The following is a 21,083-nucleotide window of genomic DNA, read 5'->3' on the forward strand; positions in this document are numbered from 1 at the left end:
CATTTTGTCTGACTATTAAACACCTAATCTATGTTTTTGTCTTCAAAAGAAGTTTAGGCTTGAACAAATCAACAAATTGAACAAGAGTGACTTAGTATCGTCTTAGTGGATTATTTAAAAGGAACGAACTAACCAAGGAGCGGCTCAGATTAGATTCTTTGCTGAAAGTTTAGGGGCCTCATACTGTTAATAATTAAAATGTCCTTTACCCTGTTGACATTAGAGGTTTAAGCGGGGAGTGTTCTGATGACGATTAGACACAATTATCTGGTCACCATTAAACATTCACATGCAATGTTTAATTGATTCACCAGTAGGCTTAACCTACAATGACCCAGAAAGTCATGTCATTCTCTTTTCATTACTGCCACCAGATTCCCTTCTTTAATTCACACCTCAGCTGACTGCTCGTTTTTAATCAATATTTAATCCTCTAAAGTAGAGCGTTAGACATTGCTGTCACCTTTACTTCAGATCTCATTAACTATGAATATGCCTGACAATAAAATCAAATCAGACTTCTCAAATCAAATCAGACCAACAAAAAAGCTTCTGATCATTATGGAATGAGTAGCAATCATGCTGTTATTAAATATTACTTAAAGATTTGTAAAGGCCATTTGGGTGGTAGAATGAGGTTTCAAATCATTTAGAGCAATTTAATAGTTCTTCTAGATTTAAAGAGCCCATATTATGGGTTTTTGAAAATTCCCCTCCATGTAGTGTGTAACACAGCTCTAAGTGAAGTGAAGTATCCAGCTAAGGCTTAAATCTGTTAGTGTACAGTGTTTAAAACTGTTGATTCATCTATAAAAGAGTCGACTCATAGTGCTTCAAACGAGTCGCCTTGATCACGATTCATTAGGTGTTTCGCCATGACGTACGAACGAAACCAAGTTATTCACGTGCACGCGCAAACCCGGGAGATTTCAAACCTGAGGCCCCGCCCTCTGACGCAGAAACCCAGACACACACATACACACACCCACAAACACACACACACAAACATGCCGGTTGATTGAAGTCACACTGCAGATGGATATATTGAGTCTCTACCCAAAGATGAAACCTCAGCATTATAACCAAGCAGTTGGAAACTTCTGGAAGCTACATGCTACAAAGAATACTTCATCTGAGTTTGTTAAAGGAAGGATCAGTAAAGAGTAACTGATGGACGTCAGGATGGGTTTCTTCCATTTCTCAAGTGTAAGTACGTGCGGTTAAAGTTGTTGCCTCGTTTACTCTAGCTTGCAAATGTATTTAGTTGTGATTTGTTACTTGTAACCGCGTGTACTGTATCAGGTTAACTGGATATATTATCTTATCGCGTGCAAAGTCACGTTAAAAACGCGACGCGTGCTGTTTGTTTATGGAGCTCCGTGCTAGAGTTCTGCTCCCGCGATTTATTCGGAAATTTATTCCCGCGCCGCAGAAATCTGGCGCGGGGACAGCCGCGGGAATAAATTTCCGAATAAATCGCTGGAGCGGTCGGTAACGGGTTTAATTTGGGACGGGAGCGGGCTGTCTAGCAATATCACGGATATTGCTATGTGAATTAGAAAGAGAGAGTCTGCTTGGTATGAGAGAGCGTATGAGAGAGAGCGAGAGAGAGCGAGAGAGAGAGAGAGAGAGAGAGAGAGAGAGAGAGAGAGAGCGAACGAACGAACGAGCTGTGTGTATGTGTTTATACAGACAGCTTGGCTGTCTGGACTGTATACTGGGTGATTTTTGGTTGTGTTCTCCGCTCTAGCGGGACCGGGCGCGGCGGGCAGAAAACGGAGCGGGTTCTCAGGCTAAAACCTGGCGGGTGCGGGCGGAAGCGGGAGCGTTGTCATCCGGAGGTGTGTGTGTGTTTTTGTGTGTGTGTGGTATGGCGAGTACACGACTGTCTCCTTCGTTCGGTTATCCGTAGCACTATCCACTCGCCATAGTGTGGCAGCTAAAATCCACGCATACACTATCGAGCGTGTATGAACTGTGATTACTTTTTAAATTGCTGATTAGCTATTGGCCATTTCCCTCTCTGACTGAAGGCAGTCGACCAATCGCGACAGACTGTCATCGGTCCAATCAGCGCAGATTAGCTCCGCGCTAAGGAGGGGTTTGGGAACAAATGAATCACTGGACGATTCATACAGGAGTCGCTGGGATAATTAGGTAAAAATAAATGCAGATTATAAGACCATGAAAGTGTTTTTTGACCTTGCATGCATATTAGACTGTTGTTGGAGACTCTTACAACCAGGATATGACCCTATTTCATGTATAATATGGGCTCTTTAATCATCCTAGCAGAGTTAAAAGTTGTTTATAAGATTAAATGTCCATTAATGTAATGGGGTTGGCCACAATTCATGCAATAATAACTGTAAAATACACAAATCAATCACTCTTACATGCTTATTGTGTAAAGACTAAGACTGCATCCAAGGTTGTAAACTTCTTAAATATTAATAGTCATTTCTTTAAAGTGACGATGAGCAAGTTTGAATTTTCATTACTTTCACTGTTGCTACTTCAGTAATTTTCTCAGAGCATTTGCTAGTACTATAAAAAGGAACGATCTGTCCTATTTCTTTTAGTGAGATTATGAAGTGGGCATTCAATGGACACTTTACTATCACACGAGGCCACAAGAGAGGATTTGTGAACGGTATTAAAGCACCCCAGAGAGATACCCGATTCAAATGTTATCACTCGATTGAATGGGCATTATGAGTGGTTATCGGCTGATAGATATGGGTCAGTAAGGGCCTTCTGCAACTTCCTGTTAGTCTCAGAAGGCTGTTATCATACATCCACATGGTTAATTAGCTATACTAACAAAGAAGACTCCACACCCAAATCTGTTTTTATATTAGTGGCGGTTGGGTTTAGGGTTGGGGTAGACGTTAATAAAATACAATTAATGGAAAATGTAATATTTAATATAATTATCATGGTTAATCGGTTATACTGATAAAGATGACTTCAGATCCACATCTGCTTTTACAGTACTGTGATGGCTGGGTTTAGGGTTGGGGTAGGGGTAAACGTTACTAAACTACAATTAATGGAAAAAAAAATAATAATCGAAATAATTCTCGTTCATTTACAGCCATAGCTGTATATAATTTATAGCTGATTTACAATTTGGATTAATGATAACAGCCTTATGAGCCTACTAGTAGGCGCATATCTATCATATAACATATCTATCTGCTGATAACCACTGATAACGCTCATTCAATCTTGGAGACGTCTATTTGATGTTTGTCTTTACATCTTTTAGATATTTATCAGTGCGTTTTCTCATCTGCAATACATGTATTGGACATTTCCATTTGGACATTGCTGATAATATGATAATATAAGGTGTATATCATTTTGAATGTTACTACAGCATACATTTTAAAGATATTTATCAGACTTTGTACTTGCAGGTGTGTGCGATATGCAAAACTGATGCTTATAAAATGACAACATGGCGAATGTAGTACATAAAGATTATATTCATGATTCTCACATTTGTACTATATATACTTTTTATTGGACAAAAATGTATAATTAAGCAAATTAAGTGAATTCAATGGACTTTACTATCCTATGGGGCCACAGGAGTAAATATGTGAGGTGATAATGACACCATGGAACATGTAGATGTGGTATTTCTCATTCAATGTTATACAATATATAATAGCCCTATTACACTGTTATTAGTGAATATGGGTTCAACCAATAAACTGTAAAGAATCAGTAACATGTTTCTTTTTTTTAACTAGGTATAATGATGTACCATTATTTCCCTCACAGTTCAACCACTGAATATTAAAATTCAAATTCAGAATTAATTACTTTTGTCAGACCATGAATAACCCCAAAAACTAGAGATGAATTTTTCCCTGCAAAGTTAAGAATTCATTCATTCATTTTCTTGGCTTAGTCCCTTTAAAGTTAAGGACAGTTCACCCCATAAATAAAATTATGTCATTATTTTCACTCACTTAATTCTCTTGTGTCAAACCAGTTTGATTGTATGCCTATTTCTTCTGGAAAGAGCTGGAAACCTGTAACCACCCTACTGAAAAAAAAACCTTAAACCGGGCAAGGCTGGTTGGCTGGTTTTAGCTGGTCGACTAGCCTGGTTTTAAAGGGGTTTTGGCCCTTTCCAGGCTGGTTTCCAGTTATTTCCAGCCTGATCTGAGCTGGTCAGGCTGCTAAGAAAATGACCAGCTAAAACCAGCTTGAGCAGCCTGGTTTAAGCTGGACAGCTGGTTTTGGCTGGTCAAGCTGGTTTTAGCTGGTCACCTCCCAGCCTTTCCAGCTAAGACCAGGCTGGAAATAACTGAAACCTGTCTAAAATCAAGCGGGTCGACCAGCTAAAACCAGCGAACCAACTTAGGCTGTTTTAAGCTGGTTTTTTTCCCCTGCAGGACCTTGACATCCATAGTAGACATACCTATTTGTTTTTCCAACAATGAAAGTGAATGGTTACAGGTTTTTAGCTTTCTGTTGAACACAAAAGATTGTTTTTAAAGAAGAAAGAAACTCATAACGGTTTATAACCATCTGAGAAACTAAGGTAAATATTTCGGTGAACTCCCCTTATGCGACATCTCCATGTTTTGAACATGCCTTAATTTAATCTATTGCTTCATTTGTTAGTTTTTTTTATTGGTTTAAACGTTTTCTACTGTAAACTTTTATGTGATGATATTGCTATATTTATCTGATACAAATTAATGTAGAAATATACCCCAGCTATAAACCCCTGCCTGCTTGTACCTCGTCACTCGCCGTAGGTAACCAGGAAGTAGAGGCGTAACCAAGTGGACCGCTTCTTTTTTGGTGTTTTGTTTACACATCCGCCGTCGTTAACCGCTTTCCTCTGACTACAGTTTCGTTAAAATACGTACAAATATCAACGTGAATGTAGAACTCACTTAGCAAGTCGATTCTAAAATCTACTGACTTATTTTGTAGTGCGATCAATAACGTTAATAATCCTCATTTGCAGCATTATGTTGCCATGACTGCTCCAGTGATCGCAAGTCAAGATCTCCGGTGAGAAGTAACGTTAAACTCGGTCTCCTCAGACCCATGGCTCTCCCGACGCTCTCCGCACACTGGCCGAGTCGGGTGCGGACTCTGGAGCAGCAGCTGGTGCGGCAGCGGGAACAGGAGGCGCGGCTGAGGCGACAGTGGGAGCAGCACTCGCAGTACTTTAGGGAGCAGGATGTCCGCAGCAGTAAACAGGCGCAGTGGAGCTCACGACAGTCCTTTCATCGCAGGTGCTTATACCTCCTGTAGCTTATGCATTGAATGTGTTATTTAAACTATTGCCGACACTTCAGCCAACAACAGCAACAGTTTTCCACCAGTTTCCAAAGCATTAGTTCAGATTTGGGTTATAATCCTGCTGAAAGAAAACAGCATATGCTGGTAAGGTATGTTTTAATGCTGGTTTTTGCTGGTCAAGACCATCGTAAACCAGCTTCAAAACTTACCATACCAGCGTAGCCTATGCAAGGAGTGTCCAAACTTGGTCCTGGAGGGACGGTGTCCTGCATATTTTAGTTCCAACCCCAATCCACACCTGAACCAGCGGATCAAACTAGGTAAACTAGAAACTTCCAGAGAGCTGTGTTGACACCCTGCATAGGACACCCTATCCAGGACCAAGTTTGGACATCCCTGGCCTATGCTGTAGTTTTCAGTGGAGACTTTTGTGTTTAGTTTTTGTATTCAATGTAAAATAAAATAATATTACTGTATGCTATGTGCAGATGTATGCTCAGTATTTTCAATTTGAATCTGGCCTAAATAATGTCTTGTCATTACTAATAAATACATTAAAGGGGTAGTTCACCCCAAAATGTAAAATTCATTACCATTTACTCACACTCTGGTGTTTCTAAAGTTTTATGAATCTATTTCTTCTGTTGAACACAAAGCAAGATATTGAAGAGTGAAGAGCAGCAACCATTGGCATCCAAAAAATAGTCTGTTTTGTCCCACATTCTTCAAAATCTCTTTTGTACTCTTTTGGACTTAAAGTAAAAAATGAAATCAAAACTAAACATTATAATTTTCTTAGATCACATGGCCAGTTTTGTGGTAAACAATTCTTCTGTGCATGTCATTTAGAAAAGCAAAAATGGTTTGCCTTTTAAAAGTCTGAAAATGCACTTCCTGTTTGTTTTCAGTTAAATTCTCATATTACAACGTCTTGGGTATTGGGTGTGGTTATAATACTTAACCATGCCCCCTCTAACTGTCAGTTTTGACAACAAACAGAAATGATGAGGAAGAGGTATCTGTTAGGTTGCAATAACTCTCCCCAAACCCTTTTCCTAATCTTTCAGAGTGAAATGCCTACTATACTACATCCAATCAGCTCACAGTACAAAAAAACAAGCCACACCCACTGTTTTCTCATTTAATATTCTTTTTCTCTAGGAACTGCGTAACAATACAGTGGGAAAAAAGGGTCGCAGATTCCAGTTCATGCGGTCTTTAAAGGGATAGTTCACCCAAAGTCATTTTTTTCATTTTCCAGTTGTTCCAAACCTGTTTATGCTTTTTTTTTGTTTGAATACAAGTAAAATATTTTGAGGAATGTTGGAAAACAGCAGTTCAACAGTTCTGCAAAAGTAAGAAATTTAGTTTAGAATCACTTAAGGCTGAGCAAATGGTGAGGAAATGTTCATTTGTGGTTAAACTAGCCCTTTAATAAAATAATTATTCAAATAGTTAAATATGACACGTTATTGAATATGATATTCTTACCTTTTATCAAGGCTGAGATGTCTTTCTGAAAAGTAAAAAATTTATGGTGTGTAAAAGTTCACTCCTGTTTTTTTGGCAGTACTGGTTCTGAAAGTATCTTTCCTTACATTTTTCTTAAGTAGTTGTTACATTTTTATAAACCAAGTACTAAACCAAACAGCTATGAGGAGAATTACAGCATTACACACTTTGATTTGAGGTAAAAAAAACATAAATCTGACAAAACTATACAAAAGTTTAACACTGCATACTTAATGCCTATAAGGAGGAGGATAAATTGCATCATCATACTGCAAATAAACATTTATGTGAATTAAAAAAAAACTTATTTTCTTGATCTTGTAGTATGTCAGCATTTCAGCGGGACCGCATGAGGGAGGAGAAGCAGCGGAAACTAGAGGAGCGCAGGGAGCGTCTGAGGACGATGCTTCAGGAGGAGAGAGATCAGCTGGAGGCAGAGCTCAGAAATATTCATCCAGATAGAGACACGCTAGCCAGACAGCTAGTGGAAAAAACAGACGCCCTCCGTTCTGCTAGGGAGGAGAGGAGGAAAAATGTATGAACACTAATTGTTCTGTCATAAAGCCCTGTTATGTTATCTGATTGAATGTCATATCTGATCTGATATGTCGATTTGTTTTATCTTCTTCAGCTTGCACAGGAGCTGCTGAGGGAACACTGGAAGCAGAACAACTCACAACTGCGGAAGGTCAGTCATACGTTGAGATATAAATAAATGAATATCTCAAAACTTGACATCTATGTTAGTTATGGGTGTTATTAAGAGTATTTAAAGTGTGAAGAAACATTTTCTTATTAAGGAAAATATATATAACGTCAATAAGCAAGTATGCTTTAAATTGAATAAAACGCCAGTAAAGTTTGTACAGCTGGCTCTGCCGCTCTCATATAGTCACCATCTGAAGCAAAGCAGGGCTGCACATGGTCAGTACCTGGATGTGAGACAAATGGGAGCTCTAGGTTGCTGCCGAAAGAGGTGTTAGTGAGTCCAGCTGGGGGTGCTCAATCTGCTGTCTGTGTGGGGTCTTAACGCCCCAGTATAGTGAACGGGACATTTTTCTCGTCTTTTTTTTTGGATGAGACGTTAAACCAAGGTCCTGGTACTCTCTGTGGTCAATGAAAATCCTTTGAAATTAACGTGTCCTGGCCAAATCTGCTCAATGGCTTCTGTCCATCATGGTTTACTAACCATCCCCATATCAGTTTGCGTTCACACCAAAATTCGCGAGAGCATCAAAGTCGCCGGAAGTCATTCATTTTTAATTAGAGACTGCGACTATAAGCAGCGAGGAGGATTTTTTAATTTCTTTTTTCTAAAAAACATTGTGAATCTCACTCTAACTATAAGGACAGTACAGAACAGTATTGCTGCTTCAGAATATTTCAGACAAATGGGCACCTATTGGATAAGTGGAGCTAAGCCACACACACAACAACATGGGCTTCCATAGGTAAATAAATTTGATAAAAAAGTGTGCAACATTTTTACACTCGAAAGCACGTTTTAAGCTGTAAAGGTAGACAGCGTTGTTGTCAGGGCTTCATCACACTGGCTCCTGGTGGTGGATGAGAAGATTCCCGCCAAAATTTGCAAAGTGTTTTGAGTACTCAGAAAAGCGAAAAGCTCTATTTAAATGAAAGTAATTAATAATAATTATTATTATTTATGTTACAAAAGTTTTTTGTCAAGCAAATGCTATTCTTTTTTTAATAAAAAATCTCATCATATCAATTTCCATAAAAATATTAAACAGCACGATAATGTTCAATGTTGATAATATAAAATGAAATGTAATAATATAATAATATATTATATATTTATTTAAAACCATTCTTAAAAAATTATAGAGTACTATAAATTTTGGAATAATAGTGTCACATAAAAGTCAACATTATACTTGCGCTATTAAACTCTCAAACTACAGGAATAGCTTGTTTATTTTCACTTGTAACTTTTTATATATAATTTATTATTATTATTATTATTATTATTATTATAATTGTTTCTTATTATTCATTCCTACAGAGGAATCAAGCCATGATTTTTATGAAAATGTAGTTAGACGCAAGTTGTAAGCTAATACAGCATGTGATGAGTTTCTTCCGTGACTGAACTGTAACTCTGAGCTCAGGATTCGGTTCCGAACACACGCAACCACTTCTGGAGCATTATTCAATCAGACATCTGAGTGTCTCGAATGATTGTGTGTGTGCAGGTGGAGTCAGAGCTGCACAAAGATCACATTGTGAGTCAGTGGCAGGTTCAACAGCAAGAGAAAAAACAGGTAAGACATGTTAAATGTCGGCACAAGCATGAATGCAACTCGGCTGCTTGTGTTTGAATAATCTTACTAGACAAAGGATTGCTAGGTTCAACATCTCCAGTGTAATATAAGTCTGTTCTGTAATACTCAGGCTGATGAGAGAACTCAGGAGGAGAAACAGCGATTTGAGAATGAGTATGAAAGGACCAGACAGGAAGCTCTGGAAAGAATGAGGAAAGAAGAGGAGAACAGAAAATGGGAGGAAAAGAAGCGAGCTGAGGAGCTCCTTAAACAGATGGAGGAGCTCAAACTACGGGAACAGGAAGTACGGAATTACTGTAATACGCACTTACACTAGCCTCCCTTTGAATTTATTATTATTTTTTTATATTTCCCAAATTATGTTTAACAGATCAAGGAAATTTTACAGTATGTCTGATAAGTTTTTTCTTCTGGAGAACTTATTTGTTTTATTTCAGCTAGAATTAAAGCAGTTTTAATAAAAAAAAAAAAAAATTTAAGGTCAAAATTATTAGCCCCTTTAGCTATATTTGTTTTCGATTGTCTACAGAACAAACCATCATTATACAATAACTTGCCTAATTACCCTAACCTACCTAGTTAACCTAATTAACCTAGTAAAGCCTTTAAATGCCACTTTAAGCTGTATAGAAGTGTGTTGAAAAATATCCAGTCAAATATTATTTACTGTCATCATGGCAAAGATAAAATAAATCAGTTATTAGAAATGAGTTTTTAAAACTATTATGTTTAGAAATGTGTTGGGAAAAAAATCTTTTAGTTAAGCAGAAATAAAAAAATTGTCACAACAACCTATTTACCAAAACAAATGCAAAGATCGTAAGGTTAAAGAAGCAGCATCAAAAGTATGTTTTTCATTTGTTCCATTTCTTCTACATGTTTCAGGCTGAGCGTCTTAAGCAGGAACAGGAAACTCTGATGTCCAAACGTTGGGAGCTTGAGAAGCTTGAGGATGAGAGGAAGATGATGGAGGAAAGCAGAAGGAAAACGGAATTTGGGTGAAAAATTTAGACTTAAATATTGTATGTGTTAAGGGATTTATTTCTTTAGCAGCAGTGTTTCTATAGTTAAATAATTTCTACACTATGCAAACTTATTCATTTTTCCAGATCTTTTTATTAAAATTTTTGTCAATAAAACAACAATTTCAAAAATATTTTAAAAAACAGAAACAAATTATCTTGGCTTCAATAAAGCCCCCTGCTAGAGATCTAATCCTGCTCCTGCCAGGTTTTATACCGCACCCAACCACTCCCGCTGTATATTCAGCCTTTGTTCACCAGCTGCCCGATCCACCCTGTTTCATACCCGACCAGACCGTTCCCGCTAAATTTAGATCTGGTTTCCAAAATCTCGTGTTAAAATTGGGTATTACCAAAAGACTCACACACACACACACATACACTACGGACAATTTAGCTTATTCAATGCACCGAACATCCAATCTTCTCAGAGAAATGCGATCTGACCCAACCGGTGCTTGAACCAGCGACCTCAATCATGCCACCCGCTGGGCCACCATGAAGCCTATATATATTATGTCATTTGCACTGCATCATGGGATTGTGGGATTAATTTACTACTTTAAATCAAACAAATTTGTAACATCTGACTGATTGTTTTGTTCATAATTTACACTTTTTATGCATATTCAACTTTTTATGAATCAGCTTATGCATATTAAAACTTTTACAAATGAAAAGAGCACCTAACAAACATTAACAACATTTTTTTTATTTCATTAAAATTATTTAAAATAAAAATTTTAAAACTATATTAATACATACAACTTAATACAACTACTTACCAAGCAGTATAACTGCTTCCACAGGCGTTTCCTGACTCGTCAGTATCGAGCTCAGCTAAAAAGGAGAGCACAGCAGGTGCAGGAGGAGCTGGTAGGTTACAGCGAAAACTTCAATTTGACCTCTTGTTGCTGTTAATATCAAATACTGCAACTATTTACTGTTAAACTGCAAATGCATGATCGATACCTTTCCTGTCCACCAGGAGGCAGACCGCAAGATCCTGGCGGCGCTGCTGGAGGGAGAGCTGGACGAGCAGAGATTTCACAAAGCCAGAAGAGAGAGAGCCGTCGCTGATGCCGCCTGGATGAAGAGAGTTATAGAGGAGCAGCTTCAGCTGGAGAGGGAGAGGGAGGCAGAGTTTGACATTTTATACCGGTGAGCGCACAGGCAAAATGTTTAATCAACTGTGTTTGTATCTGGAAATAGAAATACCCATTCTCTTGCTTTTTTGTCTGCCGTCTACAGGGAGGAAGCTCAGCGTGTTTGGGAGAAAAGAGAGGCCGAGTGGGAGAAGGAGAGGAGAGCGAGAGAGAGACTCATGCGAGAGGTGAGAGCTAAAGATAATGGCCAGTTCCTCAGTGGTCGCACGCACACAATTCTTGTATCAAAATTCCTTTTAACACTGCACTTTACTTCCACACTTCAAATGGATAATCAATGGAAAATATGTTATAGATTGAAGTGTAGATGTTATAGCTGGAGAAACATCTTACCTCATGCTCACAGATAGATAGACAGACAGACAAACAGTTAGTTAGTTAGTTAGTTAGTTAGTTAGTTAGTTAGTTAGTTAGTTAGTTAGTAGGGCTGAATGATATTGGAAAAACTAACTTTGCGATTTTTTTGTTATCCTGCGATTTATATTGCAAATACAATGTCACTAGATGGCTTGAATATTTCTATTTGGAAAGATGGATGGATGGATGGATGGATGGATGGATGGATAGATAGAGAGAGAGACAGATAGATAGACAGACAGATAGATAGATAGACAGACAGATAGACAGACAGATAGATAGACAGACAGACAGACAGATAGATAGATAGATAGATAGATAGATAGATAGATAGATAGATAGATAGATAGATAGATAGATAGCAAGATAGATAGATAGATAGATAGATAGATAGATAGATAGATAGATAGATAGATAGATAGATAGATATTTCTACTGTATCAAATTATTTTTATTTTAAGTGCACATGGGTTATTAGAGAGAATCCATCTCTGATATAAATGCATAGAATATATATGAATTTGGAGTATCGAATATAGAAAAAAGACTGGACTCATGGCTCAAAACATTTTTTTATTAAGATGTCCATTGTTCTGCATTACCTTTATTATTATTGTTATTTAATAAAGACAAATTTCAAAAGAACAAAGAACAGCATTGACTAAAAATGGAACTAAAATGTAAAAAAAAAATCTGACCTATATGTTTCAAACAAAGTATGTGATCATGCAAAAAACAAATAAAATAAAATAAAGGGAAAAAATCTCTCTCTCTCTCTCTCTCTCTCTCTCTCTCTCTCTCTCTCTCTCTCTCTATATATATATATATATATATATATATATATATATATATATATATATATATATATATATATATATATATATATGTAATATTAATGATAAAAGAATTATAATAATTTATAATATATCATATATAATAATATAAACATGTATATATAATTTGGAATATATAATAATGATTACAAATCTTTTTACTAAGAAAAGGTTGAAACCTGGTGGTTTGAATGATAGCAGCAAAGTATAAATATAATTCAATTTATTTGTATTTTGGGGCTGCACTTTGATCCTTAAATACTCATTTGAAATGTATTATATACTACTATATACCGTAGTCAACATCTGAAGTGAATCGAAAACATTTTTCAAAATAGTTTTAAGATAAGAAAGCGTATTGTTCAACAGATGTAGGACAACTTTGATGAAAGGTGATGATCCACTTTAAATGTTGATTATTATATGGATATAAACAAAATATTAAATGTAGTCAAATTTGTGACCGTTAGTTTGTGTGATATTTTTTGTCAGGTCCTGGCAGGTCGTCAGCAGCAGTTGCAGGAGCGAATGCAGGAAAACAGGCTGGCGAGAGAGGAGTCTCTGCAGAGGAGAGAAGAGCTCCTCCAACAGCTGGAGCAGGACAGACTCACTCTGCGCCTGGAGAAAGAGCAGCAGGAAGGACTCCGGACTGCTCGCATACAGGAGATCGATAATCAGGTCTGCATAATAACACTAACCTGCACACTCACTTCAGTTATCCACAGCGGTGTCCAAAACATCTCTTCATGCACTTTTATAGTGTGGTGTCTGCCATTTTATAGTCCAAATTATTTGTGAAAAACATTTGATTCATGTTTATTTGTGTAGCTCTTTTCACAATAGTAATCCTTTCAAAGCATCTTTAAAAAAAGGTGCACATTACAGTTAAAATTGGAAAAGGAGTTGTGTAAAGAAACTATAGAAACATAGTTAATCTGCAGTCAAGGCCGGCATGTCCATAGATGCGACCTAGGCGGCAGAATAGTGACCCCACAAAAATATATACAGTTGAATTCAAATATTTCCCAAACGATGTTAAATAGCGCAAGGAATTTTTCAAAGAATTTCCTATGTTTCTTTTTTTTCTGGAGGAAATCTTATTTGTTTAATTTTGGCTACAATTTTGTTTTTAAACATTTTAAGGTCAATATTATTAGCCCCCTTAAGCAATTATTTTTTCGATTGTCTAGTCTACAGAACAAACTATTATAAAACAAGGACTTGTCTAATAACCTAGTAAAGCCTTTATTTTATATATATATATATATATATATATATATATATATATATATATATATATATATATATATTAGGACTGTCAAAATTAACGCGTTAACGCATGCGATTAATTTTAAATAAGTTTTCTTTACTTCCTGTTGTGGTGGACGTGTGTTCAACATGCAATAAATGTGGATAAGACCAAGGAAGCACTTTTTGAAGGCAAGTTTCAGTATAAAACAATTAGTTGCATCACCAGGCTCTCCAAAGTTTCATGCAATTTCGGGTGTTTCATTTTTAACTTTCGACTTCTGTTGTAAGTTGATACCGCATGGCGAACAGAAAGAAAATCCTCCGCATTTCGTGACTCGGTGTTCCTTTAAGGCAGTGGTCACCAAACTTGTTCCTGGAGGGCCGGTGTCCTGCAGATTTTAGCTCCAACCCTAATCAAACACACCAGAACAAGCTAATCAAGGTCTTACTTGGAATACTTGAAACATCCAGGCAGGTGTGTTGAGGCAAGTTGGAGCTAAATCCTGCAGGGACACCGGCCCTCCAGGACCAGGATTGGTGACCCCTGCTTTAAGGTAAGGTTCCTTTTAAGGCTACATGGTAGAATTTTAAAAAGAGTATAATCTTAATCATATTAAAATCGGAGTATTGGTGTCTTATGCTAAATGTACTCAGAACGTCTCAGGTGAAGTCGCGAGCTGTCAAAGACGGCAATACTCTGCCTTTCAGCATGAACCCTCCAAGTTTAGCGTGTTTCCTCATTAAACGCAACGAAAGCGTATGCTTCACGTTGTTGTGTCAGAATCCTTGTGAAATATAGTAAAACTTTAGGACGCTTAGTTTAAGCAAATTTGATGAACGTGATCATGCGTGTTGAATCTGAGGGGAGTCACTCCAGTATGGAAGGCCGTTGGGGCTAAAACGTCTGCAGCACGTTGTGTGTGCGTGTCTGTGTCAGGCCCGTTGAGGGGTGTCAGGGGTGGAGTGAGCAACGTATCTGAGTAGGGGCGAGAGGGGTGTGCAATGTATTTAACGACCGGTTTGCAAGAAATTATCATTCATTTGCGGGCATTTGGGAGTCTCTGTGCACTTGCGGGATACTCCTAGTCTTAGCAACTGGATGAATGTAAAGGAGGATTAAGCTAAATTGTTTCCACTCTATAAATAATGTTCTCAACTCACAGCAATAAAACTTTACAATGAGTGCAACAGTTTCATTTCATTTTCCATATCTGCAATTCCTGTATTTTGGCATTTTTTTGCAGTCCACTTAGAATCCAACATGGAAATCAATGTTTTCTTTATTGGCATTGATTGTTTTGAAATTTAAATGTCATTAACATGCCTGTGTTTTAATTTCTGTAATAAATATGTCTGTCAAGCCAGGATCTTGATGGTTTATTGTGGGTATGTTGTTTACATGAAGAAATCTGTGTTACAAGTTAAACAAAAATTCTATTAAACAATTATATTTTGAATTTAAATAATTTAAAATTTAATTTGTCTTGCGTTTACATTAATTTTACATTTAAATAGCCAAAATTACAAGTTTCAGTATTTTAAATGCGATTAATCGAGATAATTTTTTTAAAAAGGTGCGATTAATTAGTTAATTTTTTTAATCGATCGACAGCACTAATATATATATATATATATATATATATGTAAAATTAAAGTGAAGCCTTTAAATGTCACTTTAAGGTGTATATTGTACCGTCATCATGGCAAAGATAAAAGAAATCAGTTATAAGAAATGAATTATTAAAACTTTTATGTTCAGAAATGTGTTAAAGAAAAAACTTTAAAAATTAAACAGAAATTGGGGAGAAAATATACAGGGGGGCTAATTAATTTTGACTTCAACTGTATATTATCTGATTATAGGGTCATGATGAAATTGTCCGCACATTTTTTTGTCACTTTAAATTCACTCATTCATTTTAGTTCCCTCTTGCCATACATTCTAAATGTGTCAGACACAGCCAGTGTCTTCAGTACACGTGTTTGTCCAACAGGTGGAGCAGAGACGAAAGGAGCAGTGGGAGCAGCAACAAACACTAGAACAGGAAGAAGCACAGGAGAGGGAGGAGCTTAGGCTCCAGGAGGAGGAACTTCGTCTTGAGACGGACCGAATGATTCGACAGGGCTTCCAGGAGAGAGTGAGTGGAGATTAATGTGCTGTGAAGAGGCAGCATGTAAACTGTGATTTGTTCATTTCATGTCTATATTAAAATGTGTTGTTTTTTTTCATCATGGCAGATTCACAGCAGACCCCGGTCAGCATGGACATGAGGGCACATTCACAGGAAGACAGTTTGTGTCACACCCCCCTTTTCAGATGCTAGAGGAGTTTTTTTTTCTAGCACTGTTTTTAATCAAATCAGGGGGATATCTGTGTCCATGTTGATCTTGGCCACTTTGTGCTTCAAATGAGAGCCGGTTTTCTGTTCAGAGATGTCATAAATAGTTCATGATTTACTTCATGGCAATTAAATAAATAAAAGTTTAGGGAAGTTCAAATGTTTTTGTTGCACTTATACTGAAGTTTGCATCCAAGTCCATTTTTATATGTAGATTGTTTTGTAAAAATGTCAGTGCTGACAGTTTTTTCAATAAATTCACAATGTCATCCGTCGTCTGCTGCATTCATATATATTAAAGAATGTCAGATATTCGCTTGGTTATTAATAGTTCTCGGATCTCTTTACCTGCTTACATAGGTTTTTGGAATAATACATTTGATGACGTGGATTGGGAACAGTTTTGGCTTCTTCGGAAAAAATTCTTCTTATCTAATAAAGCTATTGAAGTCTCAATGAAAATCATTCATAATTGCTACCCAATAAATATCAAACTAGCTAAATTTAATAATAATATTTCCCCTAAATGCTCATTTTGTACTCAATATGATGAAACACTAAACCATTTATTTTTGGAGTGCACTTACTGTAAAGTTTTTTGGGTTGACTTTTCCAGTTTCATTAAAAAAATTCTTATTTCCAAATTTCTGTATTTCCCCAAAAATTGTATTCTTTGGTTACTCTCTGAGTGTAGATCCCTCTCATTGTAAATTTATTATTAATTTATTGCTTTTTTAGCAAAATTTTACATCCATAAATGTAAGTTTTCAAAGAAACACCCTTACTTTTTTATTTTCAGAAAGAACTTTGAAATTTATGTGAACTCTTTAAAAGACTCTAACAATTACACTGCATGTAAAACGCTTTCTTGGTGTAAATCACTTAAACTTGTTTAACTTGCTGGTATTCTATTCATGTAACCCTCTTTGTCTATTTATTCATATTATATCTTTGTAATGTTCTTTCATGCATAATAATAAAAAAAAAAGTTAAGTGGGCAGCAATGTATGCAAGCAGATATGCTAAAAGTAGCTCTTGATCAACACAACCAAAAAAAAGCACCCTCAAACACTTTGCTGAGGAAGAGCATTAACAAACACTTTTGATCTGCACCCGGGTTAGTTTGACGCCAGAGTACACGCTTAGCTAGTGTGAACATGTCTTCTGAACTCGGGTGAACCGTATCTAAGTCCGCCTGAAAGAGGTGGTCAGCGGTACGGTTCAGGCGAACTCTGGTCCGGTTCACTTCTGGTATGAATGCAGTCATACAATGACGGAAATGAACCGCCAACAACAACAAACTATCATTTTCATAATGTTCAAAGCACAGTGATAATGTCAAAAACAGCTTCTGCAGACACTGTGTGATGTTTTGAATGTTTATAATATTTTTTACGGCAGATGGACGCGAGTTGCTCTCTTTATGTCCAAAACTTAAAGATTCAGTAAAAGCAGAAAGACTATAATGTGCGTATGTCTTTCCATTTTGGCGCTTTGCTTTTGTGTCCTTGACTTGGCAACATTCGTACACAACACAGCAGCTTGATGATAAACATTCAGAACATCACACAGTGTCTGCACAAGCTGTTTTTGGAGGAGACAAGCAGACAACACTGTGTTTGCCGTGGCTCAGTAATGTAATGTATTTTTTGTTTATTGCCATGTCAGCAACCAAAGCTATTTTCATGGCAAGAACATTTCAATATTAAATAACCAATTAAGAACAACAAACAAATGAATACACAAATGAAATAAGATTGTTTGTGTTAATACATGATAAGAATTCTAAAATTTTTCTGGTGTCACTTTGCTAAAAATGTCTTTAAAAGAGTTCATTTATTAAAAAAGTCTTCTGGAATCAATAAAAGCAGGATAGTCCAGTAAAATGTGCCGTGGCTCAGTCCTGCTAGTCACCAAGGTACACACATGACAAACACACACACACACGAACGAACGTTAAGAAAACGATAGTTTGCTAAAGCGATAGTTTGCTGTACAGATAGTACAGTTGGCAGTTCACTTCCATTATTTGGTACGATTGCATTTACATCAGAAGTGAACCGTACCCCAGATCACCTTTTTCAGGTGGACTCGGGTACAGTTCACGGGTGCGCACCCAGGTTCAGAGGACGCGTTCACACTAGCTTAACGTACCGTACTATGACGTCAAACGAACCCGGTTGCGGATCAAAAGTGCTAGTGTGAAAGCCCCCTTAAACAACAACAACACTACCAGACTGTCTCAAATAAGTACTATGCACAAGCATGATGTCATTGTTTTCAAAGACCCTCATTTTCAGGTTTCAGATTCAGCATTTTCAGAAAAAAATCTACGTTGAGCCCATTTTATGATTTCACAAAATGCTAATATTGTATAAACAAACCCCAAAACAAATTCCTGATTTAATTTCATGTAAACGGCGCCCTGGTTTCTGATTTTTGGCTCTAAAACAGGCTTTCATAAGCCCATGTGAGGGTAAGACAGCAGGTTTTAATAGTCTGTATTTCTTATTTAAAAAGGAAAACCAAGTAGTGCTTTTTATTTCAAATATTATGATGGGGTTATTACTTCTTGACTACTCGTGTTATGAAAATATGAATGTATTTTAAAGAATAAATTTTATACATACATTTAAAGTGTGCCTCACACAGGTGAGTGGGCTTGTAAACCACCTGAAAAAACACACTTCACACTAGAGGTCTGCATTCCTGCAGCTGTATTGCGGGAGCCGCAGGACCAGACCAGATTTCTTGCGGCATGGATATAAATTTCCAAATAAAATGCCGTAGCAGTCTGTAACTATGGTATAATTTGAACGGGAGCGGGCAGCCAATCAAAATAGAGCTCCCGAGTCCCGACGTTATTTCAGAACAGCATATCTGTGATTTCCTCATTCTCATTGAGCACTGGTACAGCCAGTGCTCGCTACTGTTACACATGATGAATGCATGGACCAGTGCTTTCTGCACATGCTTTTTTCCCCCGCAGAGTCTCGCACATCATCTGCATAACGGTCCTCAGAGCGGGCATTACCAACATGAGAGAGCAAAGTGAAGATGCGCTGTCCCTCAGCTTGCATTGAAAAACAGTCCAGTTACTGTAAGGAAAACCACATCAGGAAGGTCTGATGTATGGGAGTCTTTTTCAGGAGTCATAAACACAAGTGGAAAAGGTTTCCCTTTGCATGTGACAATACATCAAAGTTTCACCCTATAGCATTCATCACTGGACTGGAACCTCAGGTTAAAGGCGGCACACATGTCTCATCACAAAGGGGCAAACAAAACTGACATTTAGCCTACAATCTCTGCACAACCTTAGGTTTTATCAGTTTTCTCCCTCTTTTTGTAGTACCCAATTTAAATGTGAGATTTAAATGTGAGAACCCAGATCTAAATTTAGCGGGAATGGTTGGAAACTGGTTGGGCAGCAGGTCAACAAAGACTGGAGAGCGGTCGGGTGCTAAATAAAAACTTGCATAAGCGGGGAAACCTCTACTACACTCTTCTCACACCATAAAAAAAAATCCACAATGCATTATTACAGTGTGCTTTACAGTGTGAGTGGGCTTGATAAACCACCTGTAGAAACACACTTCACTCTTCTCGCTCCATAAAAAATGAACTTCCTCTTTCTCTTGCACCTAATTCTCTGAGCACTGACGGTTGCTTTTTATAATAAGAACTTCCTGTGAAGTGCTGAACGTCTCCTCAACTGTAAGTGGCTTTGACAGAAGTGTCTGCCAAATGACTAAATGTAAATTGAAATGCTCAGGCAAGATGTAGCATCAGAAAGTCTGTGCTGTCTTTGCTTGCTTTCATCTCTTTTGCTTTTATTCTCGTACACTGACTTACTAAACATTTCGTCCCCTTTCTCACTAACATCCCAACACGATTCAACATGTCAAATTGGGTGAATTGCCGGTGAGGTGTGGAACACACCACAAAAACGAGCCTAACTGGCTTATTGTATTGTAGCTCTACACTTACCGGCCACTTTGGTACACCTTACTAGTACCGGGTTGGACCCTATTTTGCCTTCAGAACTGCCTAAATCCTTTGTGGCATAGATTCAACAAGGTACTAGAAATACTCCTAAGAGATCTTAGTTCATATTGCCATGATAGCATCATACATTTGCTGCAGATTTGTCAACTGCACATCCCAAAGGTGCTCTATTGGGTTGATTATGTCTGCTGACTGTGGAGCCCATTTGAGTACAGTGAACTCATTGTCATGTTCAAGAAACCAGCCTGAGATGATTTACGCTTAATGACATGGCATGTTAATCCTGCTGGAGGTAGACACCCCACAGGAGTGGCACCCGGTGTGGTCATCTGCTGCTGTAGCCCATCTGCCTTAAGGTTGGACGTGTTGTGTGTTCAGAGATGCTCTTCTGCAAACCTCAGTTGTAACGAGTGGTTATTTGAGTTACTGTTGCCTTTCTATCAGCTCGAACCAGTCAGGCCATTCTCCCCTGACATCAACAAGGCATTTGCGTCCACAGAACGGCCGCTCAATTTTCTCTTTTTTGGACCATTCTCTGTAACCCCTAGATATGGTTATGCGTGAAAATCCCAGTAGATCAGCAGTTTCTGAAATACTCAGAGCAGCCCATCTGGTTACTTCCCCATTCTGATGCTTTGTTTGAACTGCAGCAGATCATCTACACCAGGGGTAGGCAAACTCGGTCCTGGAGGGCCGGTGTCCTGCACAGTTTAGCTTTAACTCTAGTCAAACACACCTGCTTATAGATTTCTAGTGATCTTGAAGACACTGACTGGCATGTTCAGGTGTTTTTGATTAGAGTTGGAGCTAAACTATGCAGGACACCGGCCCTCTAGGACCGAGTTTGCCCACCATTGATCTAGACCATGTCTGTATGCCTAAATGCATTGAGTTGCTGCCATGTGATTGGCTAATTAGAAATTTGCATTAACGAGCAGTTGAACAGGTGTACCTAATAAAGTGGCCGGTGATGGTAAGTATATTATGCTCTCGTCTTAATTGAATAAAAAGT

General features: G+C 37.6%; 1 protein-coding gene and 1 long non-coding RNA gene across 2 annotated transcripts; one reads left to right on the forward strand and one right to left on the reverse strand.

Moving 5' to 3' along the window:
• Positions 1–3,399: 3,399 nt before the first annotated feature.
• Positions 3,400–5,635, reverse strand: LOC141385794 (uncharacterized). The gene is made up of 2 exons (XR_012406795.1): positions 5,487–5,635; positions 3,400–5,395 (listed from the first exon to the last, which is right to left on the reverse strand). It is a non-coding gene; the product is annotated as an uncharacterized lncRNA (long non-coding RNA).
• Positions 4,858–16,337, forward strand: tchp (trichoplein, keratin filament binding). Its single transcript, NM_001040343.1, has 12 exons — positions 4,858–5,270; positions 7,114–7,324; positions 7,421–7,477; positions 9,006–9,074; positions 9,205–9,378; positions 9,981–10,093; positions 10,927–10,993; positions 11,106–11,278; positions 11,369–11,450; positions 12,966–13,151; positions 15,719–15,862; positions 15,963–16,337. Exons 1-12 carry the CDS (start codon positions 5,080–5,082, stop codon positions 15,993–15,995), a joined length of 1,500 nt encoding a protein of 499 aa, NP_001035433.1. The 5' UTR covers positions 4,858–5,079; the 3' UTR covers positions 15,996–16,337.
• Positions 16,338–21,083: the final 4,746 nt, after the last annotated feature.

The sequence above is a fragment of the Danio rerio genome, chromosome 5 (genome assembly GCF_049306965.1).
Source record: "Danio rerio strain Tuebingen ecotype United States chromosome 5, GRCz12tu, whole genome shotgun sequence".
NCBI classification, from domain to species: Eukaryota; Metazoa; Chordata; class Actinopteri; order Cypriniformes; family Danionidae; genus Danio; species Danio rerio.